The 22,835-nt window shown below is 35.9% G+C and overlaps 2 protein-coding genes across 2 annotated transcripts; one reads left to right on the forward strand and one right to left on the reverse strand.

Moving 5' to 3' along the window:
• Nucleotides 1-4,656: 4,656 nt before the first annotated feature.
• On the forward strand, nucleotides 4,657-8,415 carry LOC130985684 (universal stress protein PHOS32-like). Its single transcript, XM_057908768.1, has 2 exons — nucleotides 4,657-5,627; nucleotides 8,147-8,415. Exons 1-2 carry the CDS (start codon nucleotides 4,928-4,930, stop codon nucleotides 8,164-8,166), a joined length of 720 nt encoding a protein of 239 aa, XP_057764751.1. The 5' UTR covers nucleotides 4,657-4,927; the 3' UTR covers nucleotides 8,167-8,415.
• Nucleotides 8,416-14,285: 5,870 nt separating this feature from the next.
• On the reverse strand, nucleotides 14,286-15,254 carry LOC130985685 (zinc finger protein CONSTANS-LIKE 1-like). Its single transcript, XM_057908770.1, has 2 exons — nucleotides 14,549-15,254; nucleotides 14,286-14,467 (listed from the first exon to the last, which is right to left on the reverse strand). Exons 1-2 carry the CDS (start codon nucleotides 14,957-14,959, stop codon nucleotides 14,405-14,407), a joined length of 474 nt encoding a protein of 157 aa, XP_057764753.1. The 5' UTR covers nucleotides 14,960-15,254; the 3' UTR covers nucleotides 14,286-14,404.
• Nucleotides 15,255-22,835: the final 7,581 nt, after the last annotated feature.

Consider the following 22,835-nt stretch of genomic DNA (forward strand, 5'->3'; position numbering starts at 1 on the left):
CTTTCTTTTGAAAAAATCTGCGAAGTGATCCCTAACCTTGGTTTTGACCTCCCCTGGATTGGACATCCACTGGCCCCCAAAATACAGACCCACAATAGCATTCTTTTTTCGTCTCCCCTTAATAGCTCGGTGGAAGAATCCGGTGTTAAGATCGCCACTCTTGAGCCATCGCACCTTGGCCTGCTGTTGTAGAACTCTTTGTTTGTCCTTCAACTGGAGGAATAGATTCGCTTGAACCTCATTCCTACGGATTATCTCATGTTCCTCCATCCCCCGCTCTTCGTCTTTCTGATCGAGATCTTGGAGTTCGGCCTTCATCTTGTGAATCCTCTCATCAATATTCCCAAAGGTGGTTTTATTCCAACCTTTCAGCTCCATCTTTAACTTCTTCAATTTTTCACTGACCACAAAGCACCTCCAGCCCGGCAATCCGTTGTCATTCCACACATTCCTAACCCGTTGTTCAAAATCCGGATGCGACGCCCACACGTTTAGAAAACAGAAAGGCCTCGGACCCCAGTCTTCAGCCTTAGACATCATCAAAATGGGGCAATGATCCGAAATAGAACGTTGAAGGCCACGCCCGATGGACCCCTCCCACTGTCGCAACCAAGAGTCATTGACCAGAAACCTATCAAGTTTACTCTTGCACTTGCCGTTCGGTTTGTACCAGGTGAATTTGCGTCCTTGGCATCTGATTTCCGTGAGACCACTATCACAAATAAATCCATCGAAGATCCTAGCTTCAGCTGCCCCAAACGAATTCCCAGCACCTACTCTTTCTTCCCTCTTCCGGACCGTGTTAAAATCCCCCATCACACAAACTCCGCAATCTTCGTTCTGTTCCACAACAGTTTTGATAACATCCCATAGCCTTGCTTTTTCTTCCGACCCTGCAGGTGCATAAACGTTAATAATACAGCACCCAAAATCATCTTGAATCCATTTTCCGTTCACAATCACCGCCCCGCTGACCTCCCACTTGCTAGACATTTGGAAAACTTCTTTGTTCCAAGCACAAACCATCCCCCCTGACCTCCCTTCAGAGTTTCGAAAAGCAAGGTCAAAATTGTCTGTTCCCCACCAAGAGTTACATACAGAGGAATTGAAATCAGTCATTTTTGTTTCTTGAAGACAACAAAAATCAATCTTTTGCAATTTAATAATATCACCAACGTCTTTCTGTTTCGCCAAACTCCCAAGTCCCCTAATATTGTATGACAACAGATTCATAGAGACTTACTAGTTTTGCTCCCAGCTTCTTCACTCGCGACCCCTTCCACCTGAGCTTTAATTTGATTAGCCATCTCATGGTCTGGAACTTGGCTTGAGAAGCCTAAACCTTTCCCCAATTTCCAAATTTCTAAACTTTCTGCTTCCAAATTTGAAATGAAATTACCCCAGCTGCTCTTTTCTTCCTCTCTCTCTTTCGCCTTCTTCATCTTCTTGGACGATTTTTTGAAGTTTTTTCCAAGCTTTTCCTCGAGTTTTCTCCCCCTACAACTTCCCTCGTCGACGACAATAACGCCTCCATATTCGGTGGGTCTGCACAGCCATCAGAGTCTTCGCCTATCTCAGCAACGGGAACGCCCACTGAAGATTGAATGTCGTCGTGTTGGCTGAAGGGATTCTCTCTCTCCATAGTATCTTCTTCACTTCCAACTCTGACGTGATTCTGTGGAATTAACGAGGACTCCCCAGCAAAAAGGCAATTCTCGACGTCTGGGCCTAAGGGGCCGTATATTGCATTGGCCTCTATAGCATCTCTCTCAAAAGGGCCGAAAAAAGAGGAAAAGAGTGATTTCCTTTTTTCCACACAAAGAGTCTCAATTGGGCCGGAAATGGGCCTTCTCTCTTCCATTTCACCGCTATTTGTTTTCACCCCCTTCCCCTTATTGCCTCCATTCTCGGTTTCTCCACTCACGCCACTCAGCACGACCATTCCAACACTCTTTGTCGGGGCATCGATTTCCTCATCCGTACGCGAAGCTGAAATCGAGGGAATTAATCCTTGGGAAACTGAAACTTCCCATACGTTGTTGTTTTCCTTTTCCTCATCCTCGAAAATAGCTTCAGCCGGCCCCGTCGAGTTCCTTTCCCAAGACCAGCCGGAATCCGACTCCGATCCTTCCACCTCCGTCAGAGATTCCGTAGCAGGATTGAAAGAATTCCGGATCTCCTCGATTCGAATTTTGAAGCTAACCCCTTCGATAACGCATTCCAAAATTCTATCAATCGAGAAGATACTCGTGGAAACTTGGATGAAAGCTTCATCAAGCTTTTCTCTGGTCTTGGTACCTTCATGAATCTTAAGAATAGAGCCGAAGCACTCACTTGCAGCGGTGAAGAAACGATGGCTCCAGACATGTAAAGGCACTCCCATCCATTTTGTCCAAACCGCTCTTTGAATATTTGCGTCGTCGGGCTTCCATTTTCTACTCCCTTGGAACCAGAAGTTAAACCATTCATTCAACTCCTTAAGAATGTTTTCAGGTGAATCCCCACAAACGCTTTGCAAGAGAACCGAGCTTCCTCCAACAAACGACGCTCTCAGTTTCCCCGAGCATTCCCCATTGATCTCGTCCTTGACCTCCTCCCACCGGAACTCGTCTTTCAGAAACCCGATAACCGTCCCTTCGAGCCAAGCTTTCTCCTCGTCCGTTGGATTGAAGTGAAAAGCATCCTCCGCGCTATTTTCCTTTCCCTCGTTCCCCATTAAGGCTTCTTTGAAAGACACACCGACCTTCGTCTCCGCTCCCTCCTTTCTACAGTCCTTGACTAGACTCTTTTCCTTCTGAACTTTTGGTTTCAATGGTGAACGGTCATTAACCGCTGGTTCTCTCTCAAACCTAGGTTTGGAAACCCTGATTTTATAGCTTCCAATCCAAAGCTTATTTAGTTCCTCCAGCAATCTATCAGGATTATACACCTCTCGGAACCTGACAAAACCAAATGTTTTCCCGTGCAGATCCGTCTTTCTCGGACAGAAAACTTCGAGTGGTTCCAAAATTGTACTAAACTTTCTCCTCAAGAAATCCGAACTGCAACCTTCCGGGAGATTGTTGACAAAGAAGGTAGTAACCGCCCTGTCCATAACATTTCGTTCCATGCACCTATTTCTCCTCCATTCTCTTGCCTCACCATAACCTTTGTGCGCTATCCTCGTCCCGAAGTTAGGATTCCTAGGGTTTGGGTTATATTTATGCCTCACCGGAAAGCTCTCGGAAAAGGGACGTCCTACCCCTCGCTTCCTCACCTCTCTCCACTCACCAGTCGCCATCTATCTCATCATCATCCTGCTCCATAAAAAAAAAAAATGATTGAAATATATATAGATATAAATTACTTAAGTGACAAATGTGATACTATAAGTGACAAATGATTGAAATATATATAGATATAAATTACTTAATAATTTGTAAGATGAATTTATTTGTAAATATTAAGTATAAATGAAGTTGAAAATATAAATGTATATATTCAAATAAAAACACAATATTTATTGTGAAAAAATCAAAATGATAAAAAGATCTCCATTTTCGTAGACATCTACAAGTGAACAATGATACATTCATTTGGTTTAGTATTTATACAAATTTAAAATATTTGTTACTGCCCTCCGTCACATCAAAATAAATTCTTTTTATTTTTTACACAAAAATATATTTTATATTTTTCTTAAAAATATAAGATATATATATATATATATATAATTATTATATTTGATCTATATATTATTTTCATGAATACTAAATAATATTTCCTCCGTCCAACTTCAAGTGTCTTATTTTTCATTTTGAGTCAAATATCTTCTTTTCCTTTCATAGAAAATAGTATTATTCTCAAAAGGTAAGAATTTTTGGGGTCCACATTACTTTTTCAATTTTACACCACAATCTAATAATCTAATTACTTTTTTTCTAAACAACCGTGTGAAAAAGAAACAAGATGCTTAAAATGAGACGGAGAAAGTATTATTTTAGTGAAAAAATTAAGATAATTTAGAATTAAAAATGTACAATAATATAAAACATGTCATAATAAATAGACAATTAATTTCGTGGGACTAGGGGCATATTATTATCCTATGAATATTGGAAATTTGGAATGCATGATACCCAATTAGCAGTTTAGCACTATACATTTCCATATACATAGCGAATTTTGTATCAAAGTGCATATCAATGTAATATAACTAAATCGATGGTGTTAAATTATAATTAACCTTAATCAATATTTTTATACAAGATTTTAGGTCTGTTTAAAAAACAATGTTTTCTTTCTTTCTCTCTTTTTTGTTGAGGAACAATATTTTACTCCCTCCGTCCACAATTTAAAGCCTCACTTTGGTATAGGCACAGCGACTAAGAAAACTGTAAAAAAGTGATGTGGATAAAATATAAGAGTAGTTGACTAAAGTGATAAAGATAATTAACCAAAGTGATAAAGATGTTGTGAGTGAGTCCAGTAGTTATAAAATATAGTAAATATAGAATATAAAAATGATAAAAATATTTTAAGGTGGGTCATTAGTGGCAAATAATAGTAAATATAGGAAAAAAAGAAAAATAAAAAAGTACAAAAATCAGAATAGAACTTTAATTTGTGAATAAAAAATTAAGAGCAAGTAAGACTTTAAATTGTGGCCGGAGACAAAGTCAACAACCTGGAAAAAGAAAAGAAAGAGTAATCTAAAAAAGTCAACAAAGTGCAGGAAGAAAATTAGATAGACCGGAAGCATCTGATTTCTATCCCTGACCTTTCTTGTTCGGGAGCTAATCACAGTCGCCCGAAAACGCAAGAACGAGCCGAGTCATCAAATATTCAAAATCAACTCATCCACCCCTGACCCCTTGTTTACAACCCTGAAAAACCCTAATTCCATCTTCCCCCAAATCACACTCCACAGTTGATACAATTTTACTGCATGGCATCACCAGGCAAACCTCGGAAGGAAAACGACCGCCCGCCGGCCGCGATTCTCCACCAGCCAGCTTCTCCTCGCTTCCCTTCCGGAACTCCCACCGCAGGCGCCCAGCGCAAGGTCGCCATCGCAGTAGATCTCAGTGATGAGAGCGCCTACGCCGTCAAGTGGGCTGTTCAGAATTACCTCCGGCCGGGCGACGCCGTCATTCTCCTACACGTGCGCCCCACCTCCGTCCTGTACGGCGCTGATTGGGGCGCCGTCGACGTCTCCGTCGACACCGCCGATGAGAAATCGCAGCAGAAACTGGAGGACGATTTCGACAATTTCACTACGAGCAAAGCGAATGACTTGGCGCAGCCGTTGGTGGAGGCGTCTATTCCGTTCAAGATCCATATTGTGAAGGATCATGATATGAAGGAGAGGCTGTGCTTGGAGGTGGAGAGGCTAGGGCTAAGTGCGGTGATCATGGGGAGTAGGGGATTCGGAGCGTCGAGGAGGAGTAGTAAAGGGAGGCTGGGGAGTGTGAGTGATTATTGCGTGCATCACTGCGTGTGTCCCGTGGTCGTGGTGAGGTTTCCGGATGAGAAAGATGATGTAAGTGGGGGTTCGGCGAAGCCACTGGACAAGGATACCTCTGCTCTGCATCCGGTGCCTGAGGAGGAGGAACCGCTCTTTCTTGATGCTTCTGATCAGAATGCAGGTGAAGTATGATCAAATGGAAAAATTTATCTTTTTACTCAGTGGATGCGACGAGGATTCATTCTTTGGTTTCTTGGGTTAGGACTTAAGATGGCATCAAAGTTTGCAACTTTCTCTTTATATCTCTGCATAGTACAAGTGAAGCAATTAGGGGAGGCTAATTTCGTTTCAAGATTGAATTTTGATTCACTTTGATATGTGAGTTGGTCAGACGAGTATAGTGACGGAATGTGCACCTGCAAGATGGAAAAATTGCGAGTTGCATTTGAAGTAAGACCTTGATTTCTTATTGTGAGGGCGACTCTTAGTATTACCTGAGCTGAATAGAAGTTTAGATGGACCAAACTCATAGGTACCAATGGTTATCAAGGCCTTTGAATTTTAGTAGAATCAGGTTCCTTGCTAATTAAAATAATGGACATAAGTCAATGAGCTTGTAGGATATTTTGCAGACATAAAACTAGAATGCTAATTTTCTCCTCCTGGATATTGAATTTGTGTTGACCTCCTTATCTACTCATGGCACCAACCAAAATAATTGAAAAACATTTTTGTTTACACTGTTCTTACTCCAACATTTAAGTTGATTTTCAACTACGGAAAACTATATAATGCATTTGTTGGTTTACAGCCACATAACCACACAAAGCAGACTTATATGCATAGAAGCTGATCTAGAAGAGTGATAACAAGCTCATGGTTGTTTAGTTTGTTATGTCTTCATGAAATATCTGTTTCTAATTCTTATGTCTTGTTCATGTTTGGTTTTGTAAGAGCATGGTCATGTTGGGTAAACAGTGGGGTTTCAGGTCTAAATGGTCAAAACTTGGTCACTGAAGCATATATGAGTCATCTGTTGATTTACTAAAGAAATATTTTGTCTTAGCACAAAAGGAGATATCTATTAACCCCAGAGTATAAGGCTTTCTTGAACTAAGTTGAGTTGAAAGTTCTGAGTGTATGTCTCTACGGATAAAGCTTATATAGCATTGGGCTCACTCTCTAATATCTAATCGTGACCTCAGGAAGGCAATAATAATTGACTCATCAATGTAGCTCTGCTTTTAAAATTAGCATGCTGTAGTGATTCTAAGTGGTAACAGCCATAAAAATGCATATTAAGCTCCAGGTTGTGTTGTAATTGTTGGAGAAACCAATATTTCTTAGAAATATAAAAAAACTATCTTTTCAGCGTTGAAGCCTGGCTTAGTACATCATTTGAAGATTAGACTTCTTTTGGAGATCACAATCCTGATATTATTAAGATTCCCCAAAAAGAATAAAGCTTGAAATGTGCAAGGTATAGCTGTCAATGATTTGGACAAATGGTCTCAATATTGAAGCTGGACTATATTGTCTATTTTATACACAACTCAGATTGCAGAAAATGTGTGGATTTGCTTTATTGTTTGACTAGAATCCAAAAGCTTATGAAATTATGTGATACAGTCCTGATATTTCATAAGAAAATATTTATAATCAGCAATCAAAGCAATATTTAATTATAAATTTGTCCAAATTCCCAAAACATTTTGGGTTTCAGATAGATCAGGTAAACTAGCATAATTATAGATGCCATGATTGCTATGGTACACACATGCTTCAAATTGAATATTGAAGCTGCAGTTGAAGAGATTTTTCCTACAAGATTATCTAGAAAAAAACCATTTTTTGCTGATTGCTAACCTAATGCTTGCTGATTGCTAACCTAATGCTTGTTCTTCTGCATCTGCGTGAAAACATTAGTATTATGTTTTGTCAATTCATAGCTCGTCTCAGTGAACAACGAGCTTTTCTGATTCGAGTCTGAATGTTTGTTCATAAACGAATAATATTGGCTCATTGATCAACAGTATTCATATGCTGGCCTGATTTTCATCTAATTTTTGATTGTTCATTCTATTGATGTTAATTGTATGGCCTTTAGAGGTCCTGCTCGCTGGATATGAAATGCATCTGGCAGAGCATAATTGCAGAGAGATTTCAGATAGATTAATTGAAATACGTTTACATTAAACAGCTGGAGCTGGTCCCTTTTCTTCTTAAGTATCGGCTATGACATGCCCAAAAGGCAAAACCATGTGGTCTCAGGACAATATTGTTCTGGTGTGGAGATGTGGGGCGGGTGCCTGCACTTTGGGCCTCCGGCCCAACACTGTAGTCTTGGAAAAAGGATTGCAAAAGTACTTGCAAGAAGCATAGACTTTTAGTAGAAAAACCTTAAGAGAAAAACACCCGTTACGTTAACAAGTGTTACTGATGTTTAAGAGTGTTTGGTAGGAATTGATAAATGGCGGGGTGATTAAGTTAGGAGGTCATTTATTGATTGCTAGGAATCTAATGGGATAGGGAAGGGAAAGTGGCATGTAGGTTTAGTTATTGTGTTCTTCTAGGGCTTTCTCAATCTCAGAGACTAGTTGGCGGAGGAGAATGAGATGAAATGTATGCTTTTTTTGTTGTTCTCTTAATGTGCGTATGATTTAGTCTTGAGCTAAGTTGATAAGCTTTTGCACGATGTAGATGTGGAGAAGACTTCTTGAGCTGATGATTGGAGAGGGTGGTGAGACGGTGATCATCATGGATACTTGTTTGTGTGAGAGGCTGTGTGCTTATGTCAAGGTTTTTGCGTTCTGCTCGAATGATCATCATTGTTGATGAGTTTCCTTGCTATGTTATAGATCCTGAAAATGGGGTCATGCTATCGATGTGATGTAAGTTATCTTTCCGACTGCTCTTCGAGTTGCATTTCATCTTAATGGAGATTATACTAAAACTATCTCGTTTCTCTATTTTATGTCTCCTCATACAATCTCATTTTGCTCTGTTTCACTTATTTCTTACTCCTTCCGTCCCGCCCAAGATGCTACATATTTCTTTTTGAGCTGTCCCAACGAAGATGCTACATTTTTATATTTGGCAAAAATAAGGAATTTTAAACACTTAATTAACACTAATTAAGTATTTCTTTATTACATTATCTCTCCTATTTTATCACTTTATTATTTTCTCTCTCTTATTTTATCACTTTATTATTACACACTTAAAACATTAATCTACAACTCCTTAAATTCCGTGCCGAAAAGCAAATGTAGCGTTTTGGCCGGGACGGAGGGAGTATTTCTTTTCTTCTGATTGCACGACCGTTGGAGAGCATAAAGTCTGTAGCATCATGCTTTTGACTAGTGTAATTGCAAACCTTCTAACTCAATTGAGGCCAGCAAAATTCGAAGCTCTAGTCGGAACTAAGTGGAAGCAGCATTGCAAGTTGCAACAACATTGCTTAATTGTTAATATTCGTGCAGATCTGCTGCCCTGCCACCGTCTTAAGTAATTACTTGTTGAATAATATGGGAATATAATGAAATTATGAAGGACATACTTTGGAGGCAAAATTTGGTGCCCATTATAGATGCTGAAATTAAAAGGTGACCATTAATTTAATTTTAATAAATTGTAGTTATTTTTTAAAATTTTGGACAAAATTGTCCTTCAAGTAAATGCGGATAAAATTATAATCATACCAGTACAAATGAAATGATTCTGCATCATTTGTTTCAACTAGTGCATCAAGTGAGGATGAAGATTTAAAATGAGAACGAACAATCATCTCAATCTATGGATCATGAATTTTTGCTTATGGCTTTTAATTTATTTTGACATAAAGTAAGAGTCGGTGCATGAATAAAAATTTTAATTAACATCTATGATAAAATAAATAGTATACAAAATGAAAATAAAAAATTTGATATTTTAATATGTCAAATATTATCTCTAAATCCTTTCATTATTTTTTTAATTTTAGTTAATCTATAAAAGCTATAATGCAATAAAAATAAAAATAAAAATCCAAAGTGAATAAACAATAAAAGAAAAAAATAAAAATTGAATCTAATGGAATAACGAAAAGGGTTAATTGTAGTTTATAGTCAAAACTTTGAAACCATTTGTTAATATTGCCCGAACTTTAAGAAATACAAAAAAATATATTGAAGTTTGAAGTCATTTATAAAAATGATCCGAATTTTAAAAAATACATAAAATAACCTAAACTATGAAATCATTTGTAAAAATGGTTCGGACTTTGAAGTCTTTGAAGTCTTTGTAAAAATAGCTCGAACTTTGAAGTCATTTGTAAAAATGACATTAACTTTAAAATGTACAAAAAATAATTTGGATTTTCAAGTTATTTGTAAAAATGACCCAAATTTTAAAAAATATTCTAAAATGGTCCGAACTTTCATAAATATGAAAAAATTTCCTATGAACTCTAACCACATAAATAATTTTATTTTCTCTTGCAATTTTTTTTGGTCATGCTTGTGTCTTCAACACAAATTTTCCTTCTTTGTCTGTGCATGATTAGAATTTTATGAGCTCGAAGTTAAAAAAATTAAAGAGAAAAATTGTTTGTACGAGCTTTATAATTCTTATAAGATCGAGAATTATTATATTTTTTTTAGAATTATTCTAAATAAGTTTTGATTTTCACGACAATTTAGGGCTTTCCATATTGCAATAATTCGAGTATGAGAGTGTAAGTTCATGCAATTTTTATAACTTTTATTATTTTTTTGCATTTAATAAAGTTCGTGCAACTTTTACAAATGATTTCAAAGTTCATGCCATTTTTTTGTACTTTTTAAAGTTTATGTCATTTTTACAAATAACTCCAAAGTCCAGGCTATCTATACAAATAACTCCAAAGTTCATGTCATTTTCCATATCTTTTAAAGTTCATGTCAATTTCACAAATGACTTCAAAGTTCAAGCTATTTTGTTATATTTTAAATTTCAGATTATTTTCACAAATGACTCCAAAGTTCGGGCTATAAACTACAATTAACTTTAATGAAAATATTGAAAACAAATTCCATATAGAACACGTTTGAATTTTAGGTATAAATGTCAGAATTGCGAAAAATAAAATTTTCACTACATATGAGATTCGAACTCAGGACCATGAATTCATCCAACAAGATGATGAATCAACCGTAGATTTTGATGATCTAAAGACTAAAAATGATTCCCATTTTATATCTTAAGAAATATTTTTATTTTAGTCTCCTCCTATATATATGGTTGGTTTAGTGTGGGAGAAATTCTGTGATTATTTTGGCTGGAAAAAAATAGTTTGAGCTAAAAACTAAGAAGACTTAGGTTGGACAAAAGACACTGGGACATGAAGGCGTAAAGTATTTCATATTGTATTAGACAAAAAAAATATAATAATTCATATTTTGCAGTGTACGGCTTAGATAATAGTATCGGCGTGCACATATGAGAAGTCGGTTTCATCCCAGAGTGGGTGTTTTGTGGTCAAAATTTATAAAACAGAAAACACGCACATTCTTTCAAGTAAAGAAGCAGGAATATATAGACGTATTGATCCACCAAGAATGCGTCGTCGCCACACATCTCCCTGCCCTCAAATCTGTGGTCCGCCACAATTTGCTACCAATCAAAGTCTATTACTTTTCCCCTCTTTCATTCTCTCTCCACTGAATCTTCATTACATCATTACCTAAAATAATATTGAACTAGTGCAAGTGCAACCAACTTGTTAATTGTATAACATCAAGGGTTGTGCAAATGGGGTGTTGTGTTAAGCACGTGGACTTGTCGGTGCTACTCATAATCAACGGTCTCCTTAATCTATAATTGGGATACCGATAGTTTAGTCTTTGGCAATGGCATCGCATAAATAAATAAATAACCTAATACCTAATCTGCGATTTCATGATCAATTTCCTTAAGGTGGGGACGGCTACGCAGCCATATAGGCTCTAGGGTTTAATCAACATTAATTAATCCCAAGAATTCAAACCTTAATCAATAGCAGATTTTAGCCCTCATAATTTGTAGGCCGCTAGCTTAGCAACCAAAAGTTGAGATGCATTATCTTATCGAGTTTGTTTACTGAAAAAATTGTAAGTTTGTGTGGCGTAGTTCAAAATAGAATGGACAGATGTAGGATGAGAAATTGGGGTTGTCTGAGGAGAGGTTCATGCACATTTCCAACTTCAATTGGCACGACATGCTTGATGTTGAATCTTTAAGCATTCATCAATTTATGACCGTTCAAAACTTTCGCCATCCACATTTGTTGAATCCACGTGGAGTTTTCTTTCCTTTTTAGTCTCTATTGAAAAACACTCGGATAGCGACTGTTAGGGTCCGGTATTATATGATTCTTCACTTCACACCCACTATACTAAACTTGGTTTTTCATTTTTAATTTTTCTAATTTTCTTTCATCGTTTTCTCTCTAATTTCAATTTCGTATATTTCTTTCACTCATTTAGAGTATATAATCATTTAACTTTTTATTAATTAAATAGTTTAGAGCAAATTGCATGAAAATACCTCACTTTATACCAAATTCCGGTTTTTTGACAAACCTTTTAATTGTAGCAAGAAATTGAACGACCTTTCAATTTATTGCAATTGGCATCCCCGGTGTTTTTCCGGCCAAATCACACCCATCATCCCCTCCCACGTCACCCTCTCTCCCACGTCACCCTCTCTCTCTACACCCTGGTGCAAGGATTCAAATCCTTGAGCCGTTTCACGGCGACGGCGGATGCTCGGAGAAGGTAAGATTGCAGTTCTTTGAGGTTCCAGAGGAAGCGGCGATGACCGGCGGCCGTGTACCCTGTTGTTGACCATCGTCGATTTTCGTTCTGAGGCGGCGGCGGTGGTATTCTTCACCGCGATTCTCATCGCTTCTGCGTGGATTCGGCGGCGAAGGCGGACCCCCTTAGGGGCCGCGTTATTCCCCAAGGCGGAGGAGCTCTACGGGCGTCTTGAGAAGGCCTCGGATCTGAATCAGAGCTTTGATGCAGCGAAAAGGTTTCTTTTTTGCAGAAATTTTCACCGGCTTTCGTTTTAAGGCGACAATGGCGGATCTCCGAAAGAGAAGAGTTTTAGGCGACGGTGATTCGTGGTGAATCGGGGGCTGAAAGGAACCATCCCTTGCTCTGACTAGATGTGGTGATGACTAGACGGTGGCGTCTGCCGAGAACAGAGGTAGGCAGCGAAAATTTTGAGATAGGGAAGAGCTGCTGGTGCTGCTTGAAAGCTCGCCGGATTGTGAAATTGGCGTCACTGATTTTTGCAGAGGAGCTCGAAATCTTTTTCTGCTCAGCCCTCCTTTTTTTTGCTCAGCCGTTTATGATGCTTCTTCGACGGCGGAGGGAGAGAGCTCGGATTCGACGGCACAATTGTTTAGGGAAGCGACGATGCTGAGTATCGGCAGTGCTTGAGCAGTTGGGAACCGTGAAACGACGATGGCGGATGCACGGTTCATATGATTGCGGTTTCACGGCGACGGCAGATGCACGGTTTCAAGGATTCGAATCCTTGCGCCAGGGTGGAGAGAGAGAGAGAGGGTGACATGGGAGGGGATGATGGGTGTGATTTGGCATTTCTGATGCAACGTTGGCATTCCGGCTGCCAACTCAGATTTAGTTTGGCCGGAAAAACACCGGGGATGCCAACTGCAATAAATTGAAAGGTCGTTCAGTTTCTTGCTACGATTAAAAGGTTTGTCAAAAAATCGAAATTTGGTATAAAGTGAGGTATTTTCATGCAATTTGCCCAATAGTTTAATGGGCAAGTATCACTTTAAATTTAGATTATATTCAATTTATTAAAATTGTTCCGAATGACAAAAAATATTTATTTAAACCTCAAAACTATCAGTTTTGTATAAAAATGTTCTTGGTCCATTTTTCAGCGCTTGAAATCTTGTGCAAACGCTGGTTTAGTGGTGGAGATGTATGTTGAGCAGCTATGGGTAGGTGGGTGGATTTTTTTTTTCAATTACGTGGCACAAAAAAGTCATCGTTATGTGTCATGCTATTTAAAAAATAAAAATAAAAATAAAAATAAAAAATATACGGTGATATTCGGCGAACCACACCAATGGTCAAAAAATGGACATCGAGCATTTTTTACACTTAATAGTATAATAGTGGGATGCAGTGACAAAAATTATTATTGACACTAGAAGTTATTCGTTGATTGTTAGCCCTTGGGCATGTGAGGATGGAATTTGGATTGGTCCGAAAATCCCGAATGGAGATTCCTATTTGATGCCATCCCTACTTCAAACTTGAAAGAATTAAGGACAGGAATCATGTGAGTCACACACCACACCAACTAAGATATTATTATATGTTGTGTGTAAAAGTTGTGATCTTGATGATTTCTTGCAATCTTAATTAGTGTCCGCATCTTCAATTTCACATATTATCCCATCCACAAGTATTCTGTGTGTGTAATATCTTGGAGATTTTAGGTTATACTATAAAGGTGTGTTTGTTTTTTATCCCTCTAAATGGAGGGATAACAAAAATTTATGTCTTTAAATGTTTGTTTTTTTATCCCATATTTTACACAAACACCATTTTTCCTTCCTTATTTTCACTCCAAGGAGGGATAATATTTAAAGGCATAAATTTTTATTATCCCTTCATTTAGAAGAATAAAAAGCAAACACACCCAAGTCAATCTCATCTTGTATATAATAGTGCACCGTGATTCTTGGGCACAAATCAAGAATATATATGGAGTTAGTTTTGCGTTAATTAAATCGTTAATCACCCCACCACACACAGAATGTAGGCGCAGGGATAATTGAACAACACTGCAAGTGGGATTGTTGAACAACGAGAGTGGAAACATTAAGCATAACACTAAACTGCTTAATTAAGAACAATAATAATTAATACACATGAGAAAACATGATTGAAATTAAGCTGCTGTCTTCATCTTATGCTATCGCCACATCCATGATCTCATCTTTTTAGCACCACTCTTGTCTTCCGAACTTTGACTTACCTAGCAATGGAAAAGAGCAAAACTGTAAGAGATGAGGTAGAGGAATTCGAGTGAAGAAAAGAGTGCATAGATTACACATACATCATAGGAAGTTGTAGGTGTGGAAAGAGCATCTCTTGTGGTGCAGGAAGAAGTCGAAGTCGAAGTCGAAGCCGAAGCCAAAGAGGGCGGTAAAGACAAAGGCACAACTTGGTTTTCACTATCATCGTCATCATCAAGAGCAAGATCACCATTTTCCTCATCCTCATCATCACCGTCTCGTGCGCGGCCATTGACGCAGGCCTCACAGACAGAGACAGTGGGGCCGAGTTTGGGGCCGGAGCCGGTCCATGGGGTTGGAGACTGGCAGGCGTGGCAGAGGAGAGTTCGTGTGTGTTTGGCCACAATAAAGTTTGCTGTGTGAACCCTCAAATCGCAACCCCAGCACAGCGTTGCTTCATCGGATTCACAGTACATTCTTGCGACCTTGTTGCACAGCTCGCATTTCTTCATTTCTTCTTCTATTCAAAATACTGGGAATTTCACTCCCTTTTTTATACTTCTACTTCCCTCCTTTCCCGGCTCAAACAGAGGACATTGAATGCTAGTAAAACAGGGGATGGCAAGTTGCCTATAGTGATTTATTGGGCTTCTTCTTATATGGGATGTGGTATAGCAAGTTGTTTTGTGCGTGTGTGGGGATTTCAAGGGCTGAATATTTTAAGACACAGTTGCCCCACATTCTTTGCAAGTAAAGAGTGGCATAAATTGGTCTATTTTTCTTTTGTCTTTTTTCCTTCACTCCTTTTGGTTGCTTCATCCAAGGGGGACTGTGGCATATATTAATGGAGTTTGAGATCAACTAAGATTTGGGTAGTAAAATCAGTGGTCATACTCGTACAGTCATACTTAAACTCCAACCAATATGTTATCGCAATTAAGCGGTGAAATGGTAAATATATAACAAATAAAGTATCGTATCAATATAACTCGATTAATGAAAATATAGTAAGTAGTCGGATCTGGATACCTTATCATTATTTAGGCAAACAATAATTAAAATCAAATAAACAAACAATAATTTCTTCAGTAACCCTCTCGTGTGGGAATTCCTACAACTAGGGGTGTAAACAAACCAAACCGCTCGTGAACTATTCGGAGCTCGACTCGAAAAAAGCTCGTTCAAATTCGTTTAGGTAAGCTCGATAAATAAACAAACCAAACTTGAGCTTAGTAGTATTCGGCTCGTTAGCTCGTGAACATGTTCGTCAAGTGATTCAGCTTGAAAAATATAAATTATTAGTAGATATAACTTATATTTATCCACTAAAATTAATAATAATTGTATTAAATCTCTAATTAATTTTATTTGTCATAAGAAAATAATTAATATATTTATTATTTTGAATAAAATAATTTATTTTTAAAATAAAATAATCAATATTTTAAATATAAATATAAATTTAAAAAGTTCGTATAGGCTCGATTAGGCTCGTGAGCCGCTCGTGAACCTCAAATTATTCGGTAAGTAAAGTTCGGGATTCGGTTCGATACTAAACAAACCAAACTTGAACACACCACTATTCGGTTCGGCTCGGTTCGATTACACTACAACTAGGCAAGCAATAACTAAACAAACAAATAAACTAACTCAGATAAAAATCAGGATGAAAAAGATTAATTTTAGAGAATGTAATGACTCAACTAAACTCGTGCAATAGACTTATTAATCCAATTATTAATTTAATTAAATCTAAATGAAAGATCACAATAATAATTACACAATCTCTCTCTCAAGCAGTTTAGGATAGCAAATTAATAAGTTATGTATCTTTGTTAAAACTAAAAAAAACCTACTAACTTTAAACATCGCACTAAGCATAGCTTTCTATAATTCATCTATATTTGTTAGGATTCAAAGTAAAATCATGGAGTATTACACATTCCTAAATTGGTTGAACAATTATCATTACTACATTTCAAATTCAACAACTAAACATCTAAGAAATTTCAAATTTAACAACTAGACATCTAAAATAGTGATCAAATACCTCACCAGAAATAAGCACTACAAATCATAAAATCATATGTTGAAGGGCAATATAGTATTAATAAATAGAAAGCATAAATTCAATCGAGACATACATAGAGTAGAATTCGATAAAATTCTAGTAAAAACATGAATGAATTAAGTAAAATTAAATAAAGATAAATAAAAACTAAAGAAAACATGAATGAATTAAGTAAAATAAAATAAAAACTGGTAGGCGAATTTATGATGAACACAATTAAATCAGACTCTTCAATCATTGCAAAAAACATTAATCAGAAACTTGAAGAACTAAGTTTATGAACAGTGAGATCTCGGGTTCAAACCTCACTGCCCCCCTCCCCAACTCCCCCAAGTAAAAAAAAAGGGTCTAAGAAAGCAAAATAATTAAATATAGAACCTAGAATATGAGTTATAAGTTGAAAATTGGTTACAGGAGATCCTATATATGGGCAGAGGAAAAAAGACTTGGTACAAAACTCTCAAATACATGGAGAAAATCCGAATAGGGCCTAACATTGATGAACTCGGCGACCAGGCACGTCGGCCGATGAAGTTGAATTGCATGAATTCACAAACTCGGCGATTGTTGAGTGTCTTCAAAATTGATAGTGAAATCGGTGATCGCAACAACGATCGCTGAGGTTCTTATTGTGCTCTACACAAATTCGATCAGCGATTGGAACGTTGGTCGTCATTTTATTCTTTTTTTTCGGCCTTGATTTATTTCTTGCCCATTTTCTAAGTTTTTCGACTCGCTTCTGTCATTTTATATATGTAGGGTTAGGTTCTAATGAGATTACTATTTTTCGTGAGAAGTGAAAATAATGAATAAGTCAGTATTTAGAGTTGAATAACGATATTAAAAAAATTAGTAAAATTTTCGTTCACTCCAGAATTCAAGCCCAGGTAAAAAAAAATTATCCTCAAGGTAAATATCAGTCATATGATACATTAGATCAACACCTATAAATCAATTTAAGATTTCACCATATATGAGAGATCTAATTCGAACCATTTCCTATATATATATAATATATAATACTCCCTCCGTCCCATTGGGCTTGTCCCATTTGGTTTCGACACGTTTATTAAGGAGAGTATTAGTAGTGTTAAGTGTGTAGATAAAGTAGGAGAGAGAATGAGAGAAAATGTGATAAAGTAGGAGAGAGAAAATGATAAAGTGATAAACTAGGAGTGTTATTTATAGAAATGGGACAAGATCAATGGGACAAACAAAAAAGGAATACGGGACAAGATCAATAGGACAGATGGAGTATATGAGAAGGTTCAATGGAGAAGCAAATGTTTGCAAAGAAAGGAGAAGCAATCTCAGCCGTTGATCTTATCTAATCTAACAGTCAGCGTTCGTTCGTTTAACGTTCAACGGGAATTGTGTTGAACTTATACAGGGTTCGAACCCCCAAAGTCCCAAACGTTAAACAAAATTATTAGTGTGTTCAACCGCTTCTACTGACATGTTCAATATTTCTCCATTCTCTACTTATATATCATTCTCCATATAATGCGACCATATATATAATGGTTCTAGTAAGAACTTGAGAACTATTAAAATTATTACATTTGATGTAAAAATTAATGCACCCGCTCCTAAATTTACTGCACTAGAAAAAAATAAAAATTTTGCTCCCTTCAAAATTCGAACTCAGATGTTGCATTCATCCACCGTAGATTTTAATGATGGAAGGACAGAAAATTATTCTCTATTCTTATTTTATTTAGTGGTTCTTAGTTGAACCTCTCTCTATATATATGAGGTTATGATCAAGTGAGAACCACGTATTTTTCGTGAGAGCGGAGAACCATAAATAAATACATAAAGTACATGAACAACAAATAATTAAATCGTGAACAATTATAATACATAAAATACATGAATAAGAGATTATCGGATCTTGCATGAATGTTGTTATATTTGACTGTTTACGATCTTACTCTCTCTTGTTCATGTTGTTTAGGGTTCATAATTCTTCGTGCTCACGAAAAGATGCGATTCTCAAATCTGCATCAATTAGTTAAATTTAAACTCAAACCCCACCTACATATAAACTTATGGGTGGTATTTATCTTGAAATATTTTTATATTTGGCAAAAAATTTATCTTTTATTTATCTTTTCACTTTTTCATCTACACACAAAATACTGTTTTTTTAATTTTCGTACCAAAAAAAGATTTTAAGATAGTCGGGACAGAGGGAGTATTTTTTTATTTTTTTATTTTTTAAGAACCAAGGGGTATGATATTTTTAAAGGTCAACGGTATGATAGCATCCTCCTATGTATATCATTAATTGACGAATATGATCAATTGATCATTGTAGCGTTGATCCACCGTCAACGGGAAAAATAAAATATAAATAAACGAGTTTCTTGTTTATTTCACTCATGAAAATATAATGTAGATATACACATCTATGAGAAAGACTCTTACAATTAGTAACGTAGTCAAGATTTTGTCAAGATTTTGTTTTACTTCAACTAGCGTGTAGCCCGTCGAAATTCGATGGGAATTATTTTATGTCATTATTTATAATTATTTTATGTTATTTTTATTATTATAGCATATGAAATAGTTTATATATAAATTATTTCTTTAATTAATTTGATATGATCAAATTAAATTAATAATACAATATTTGAAATAATATTAATCTTAATCACTTTCGCCAATTAAATGTAGGTTGTGATAATAGAAATACAGTTTTATATAAATATTCATTTGATGAAATTTATAAAAAGTTGATGTGGGATTAAAGATTTTAGAAGAAAAAAATATGTAAATTTAAAGTATGATATGATGTGTCGCATCTGCTGTTAATCGTATATCGATAATATTTACTCTCTCCGTCCCTCAAACATTTTCCCTTTTTTTATTTTTTTATTTATTTTTATTTTGGTTCGTCCCCAAAACATCTTCCTAACCTATTTTTGAAAATAATTTTACTAATTATTATTCTTACAATTTCACTTTTTGTGGGACTCGTTCTCCACTTTCACTAACTATCACTCTTATAATTTCACTTTTTGTGGGATCGATTCTCCACTTATCAAATACGTAACTAACTTTTATTAAAACTCGTGTCATCCTCTCTTAGGAAGATGTTTGGGGGACGGAGGAAGTATTAAGTTTGTTTAAATTCTTTAAATTTGACGGATAAGAAATAATTTAATTAAACATATGTCATATGAGTATCATCTCATATGGACCTAATAAGACCAGATAATCATATGAAGCTCTAAAGACCACATATGACAATTGAACGTCAAAATTTTGAAAACCATATTCTTTGGAGTTTGAAATACCACATCTGAATTTTGAGCATCATCTTGTATGGAGCTTGAAGATTATAACTTACTTGTGAGTTTCATTTTGTCTAGAATTTGTGAAACTATAATTAAGTTATGAGAATAATCTCGTCTCAAACTTTAAACAACATCGTCAAATTTGAAATCATATTCAATCATATATATATAGTTAATTATTTAAGTAAATACATCTATATATAAACGCATTATATATACACATATTAATTTGTGAATATGATATGATAAACTTAAACTAATATTATATAATAAAATAAAATACAAATATAAATTTTTTTAGATATGAAAATTGATTAAAAATTTAGAAAAAAATAAGAATGAATGAAAATTGAAGAAATTTAAAATAGAGTGATTATACGGCGCCACGTAGGATAGGATTTATTTTGCTATTATATATATATATATATATATATATATATATATATATATATATATAGGGAGTGGTTCAATTGAGAAGCTCAAATGTGTTGAGAAGTTGAGAAGCAATGTAATAGATGAACATGTTAGTACATTTTGATGAACATGGTAATTAGACCCTAGATCAATAAATTCTTTGAACATACCAAATATAACTGACGAACATACGAATCTATTTAATTTGTTAAAAAATACGTCATCGCCAAGGATCGAACCCCAGATCAAACTCGTGTTCATAAAAATTAATTGGCATGTTCATCTATTAGATTGCTTCTCAACTTCTCAACACATTTGAGCTTCTCAATATAACCTAACCCTATATATATATATATATATATATATATATATATATATATATATATATACACTAAATGCTCATTAATAAGCTAAATACAAATAACATATATACAAAAAAGTAATGAAAACTAATTTTCTAGCATGTTGTGATTTGAGCTAACAACTAATATGGACTAGGAATAATTACTCAAGTTATATTAACAATAATATTTTAATATTTCTCATAATTAAAATCAAGTTATAATTTAAAAATATTATTTGATAAAGAATCTAAAAGAAACAATAAGATAATTTAAAAAATAAAATCAACATGGAAAGTAAATTAGAAGGTGATTGAAAAGAATTTTACATTTTAAAACTCAAATTTTACTCTTTTCTTTATGATATGGATAATTTGAAATTTAAATTCACTCATTCGATTTAAAAAAATGCACAATAAAATAACTTCGAAACTATTTTTTTTTAATATTATGTATCTATGATTATTGTAGGAAAGAAAAAGCGATTAAAATTATTTTTTAACTGAAAATATAAATATTACTCCCTCCGTCCCGCTATTCAAGTCCCATTTTCCTTTTTGGGTTGTCCCACCGATAATGTCCCGTTTCCTAAAAAGGAAATAATAAGGGGATGTTTAACATTAAATGAGATCACTAATTATTCAACTAATAAACCCTTAATTAATTGATTTCCCCTCTATTCTCTCTCTCTCTCTCTCTATCTCTCTTTCTCTCGTCTCTCTCTCTCTGCGCCTGAGATCTCCACTGCCGTCGTCTGCTCGTCGCCGGAGGAAGCCTTCTCCTCCACCTTCACCGCCCTAGCCGTCTTCTCTTCCACTTGCCTTTCCCCTGCTCGTCGTCGGAGGAAGCCGCCCCCGCCGGATCTGTCCTTCTCCCTTCGCCGGATCTGTCAATGGAGGAAGCCGCCCTTCGCCTGCCGGATCTGTCCCTTGGCTGAGAAACAATAATTCTCGTCGCCGCCATTTTCCTCCCTCTGATCTCCTCCGCCTCTCACCTCTGATCTCCCCTAACCCTCTGCAAAACCATAACCCCTAATTTGAGTTGCAGATTTGGTTGGGGGAAATCGTTTGATTTCTAAGTTCGATTTGGGTGGGGTTGTGGTGATTTACCGGCGGTGGTGCTGTGGTGGTGCAAGCGGTGGTGCTGTGGTGTTGCTGTGGTGGTGCAGGCGGTGGTGTTGTGGTGGTGCAGGCGGTGGTGCAGGCGGTGCTGTGGTGGTGCAGGCGGTGGTTAATTAAACTAACATTAAGTTTTTTGAAGACACAATTTAACTCTTAATTTTAGTCTCCTTAAGCTCCGTGTCGAAAAGACACGAGACTTGAATAGCGGGACGGAGGGAGTACTATATAAATGCTAATTATTTTAAATAAATTAATGAGGGGCCTAGTGCCCCCACCTGGACCCCCCTCACCTCCGTCACTGCTTACATCACAAGCAGGGGCGGAGCTAGGGGTGGGGCAGGGGGGTCACTGGGCCCCCCTGAGATTTTCAAAAATTGTAGGGGTATTTTTGTAATTTTATATTAAAAATAAAAATATATAATTTTATCTACATTATTATTATGTTGAGCTATTTTAAACTGTAATTGGTATGCAATATTTAGAGTTAAGACGTTTTGAAGAAATGAACATATAATTAATTTATACATATTATGATTGGATTGGATTCTAGAGATTTATTTTTTTAATTTGATATTGAAAGTTACTTTGTCTTACAAAGTTTTATGAGATTTTTGCAAATAAAATCACAAACTATTTCAAATTTGTAATTTTAACATGACTTTTGACTGTGGCGAATTAAATCACAATTTTTATTTATTTTTTCAATTACGTCCCCTATTTTTTTTTCAATCGTCAGAGTGTTGAATTGCAACTTACGTGGATTAGTAAAGACGGCGTCGTTTTTGTGAGGCCTAAACGATGTCGTTTCGCAATTTCAATTAATTTTTTTTCCAAATTAGAAAGAGACTGTATGTTGTATTTGCACCATAATTTTCAATATGTAGTAATTTTATTGCAAAATACATCGTAACATGAATATTACATGGAGAAATAATTTACACAAACTTCAAGTTAACAATTCGACAATCGAAAAAATTGGAGGATGAAATTGCAAAAATTAAAAAAGATGAGTGATTTACTTCGCCACACTTTCAAAGTTACGTTAAAAATTTTTGGACCCCCCTGAATCGAAAGTCTGGCTCCGCCCCTGATCACAAGTGTAGCTGTAAAGCCTGTAACGTATTTTTTCATGTTGTTCT

The sequence above is a fragment of the Salvia miltiorrhiza genome, chromosome 5, assembly GCF_028751815.1.
Source record: "Salvia miltiorrhiza cultivar Shanhuang (shh) chromosome 5, IMPLAD_Smil_shh, whole genome shotgun sequence".
NCBI lineage: Eukaryota > Viridiplantae > Streptophyta > Magnoliopsida > Lamiales > Lamiaceae > Salvia > Salvia miltiorrhiza.

What these genes read in the sequence shown, in the direction of transcription:
- LOC130985685 (XM_057908770.1), bottom strand. Translation starts at nt 14,959, where the DNA reads ATGAAGAAATGCGAGCTGTGCAACAAGGTCGCAAGAATGTACTGTGAA. An exon ending in CACCTACAACTTCCTATGAT is followed by an intron (nt 14,468 to 14,548) that starts GTATGTGTAATC and finishes TTCCATTGCTAG; the next exon opens with GTAAGTCAAAGTTCGGAAGA.
- LOC130985684 (XM_057908768.1), top strand. Translation starts at nt 4,928, where the DNA reads ATGGCATCACCAGGCAAACCTCGGAAGGAAAACGACCGCCCGCCGGCC. An exon ending in TGCTTCTGATCAGAATGCAG is followed by an intron (nt 5,628 to 8,146) that starts GTGAAGTATGAT and finishes TGCACGATGTAG; the next exon opens with ATGTGGAGAAGACTTCTTGA.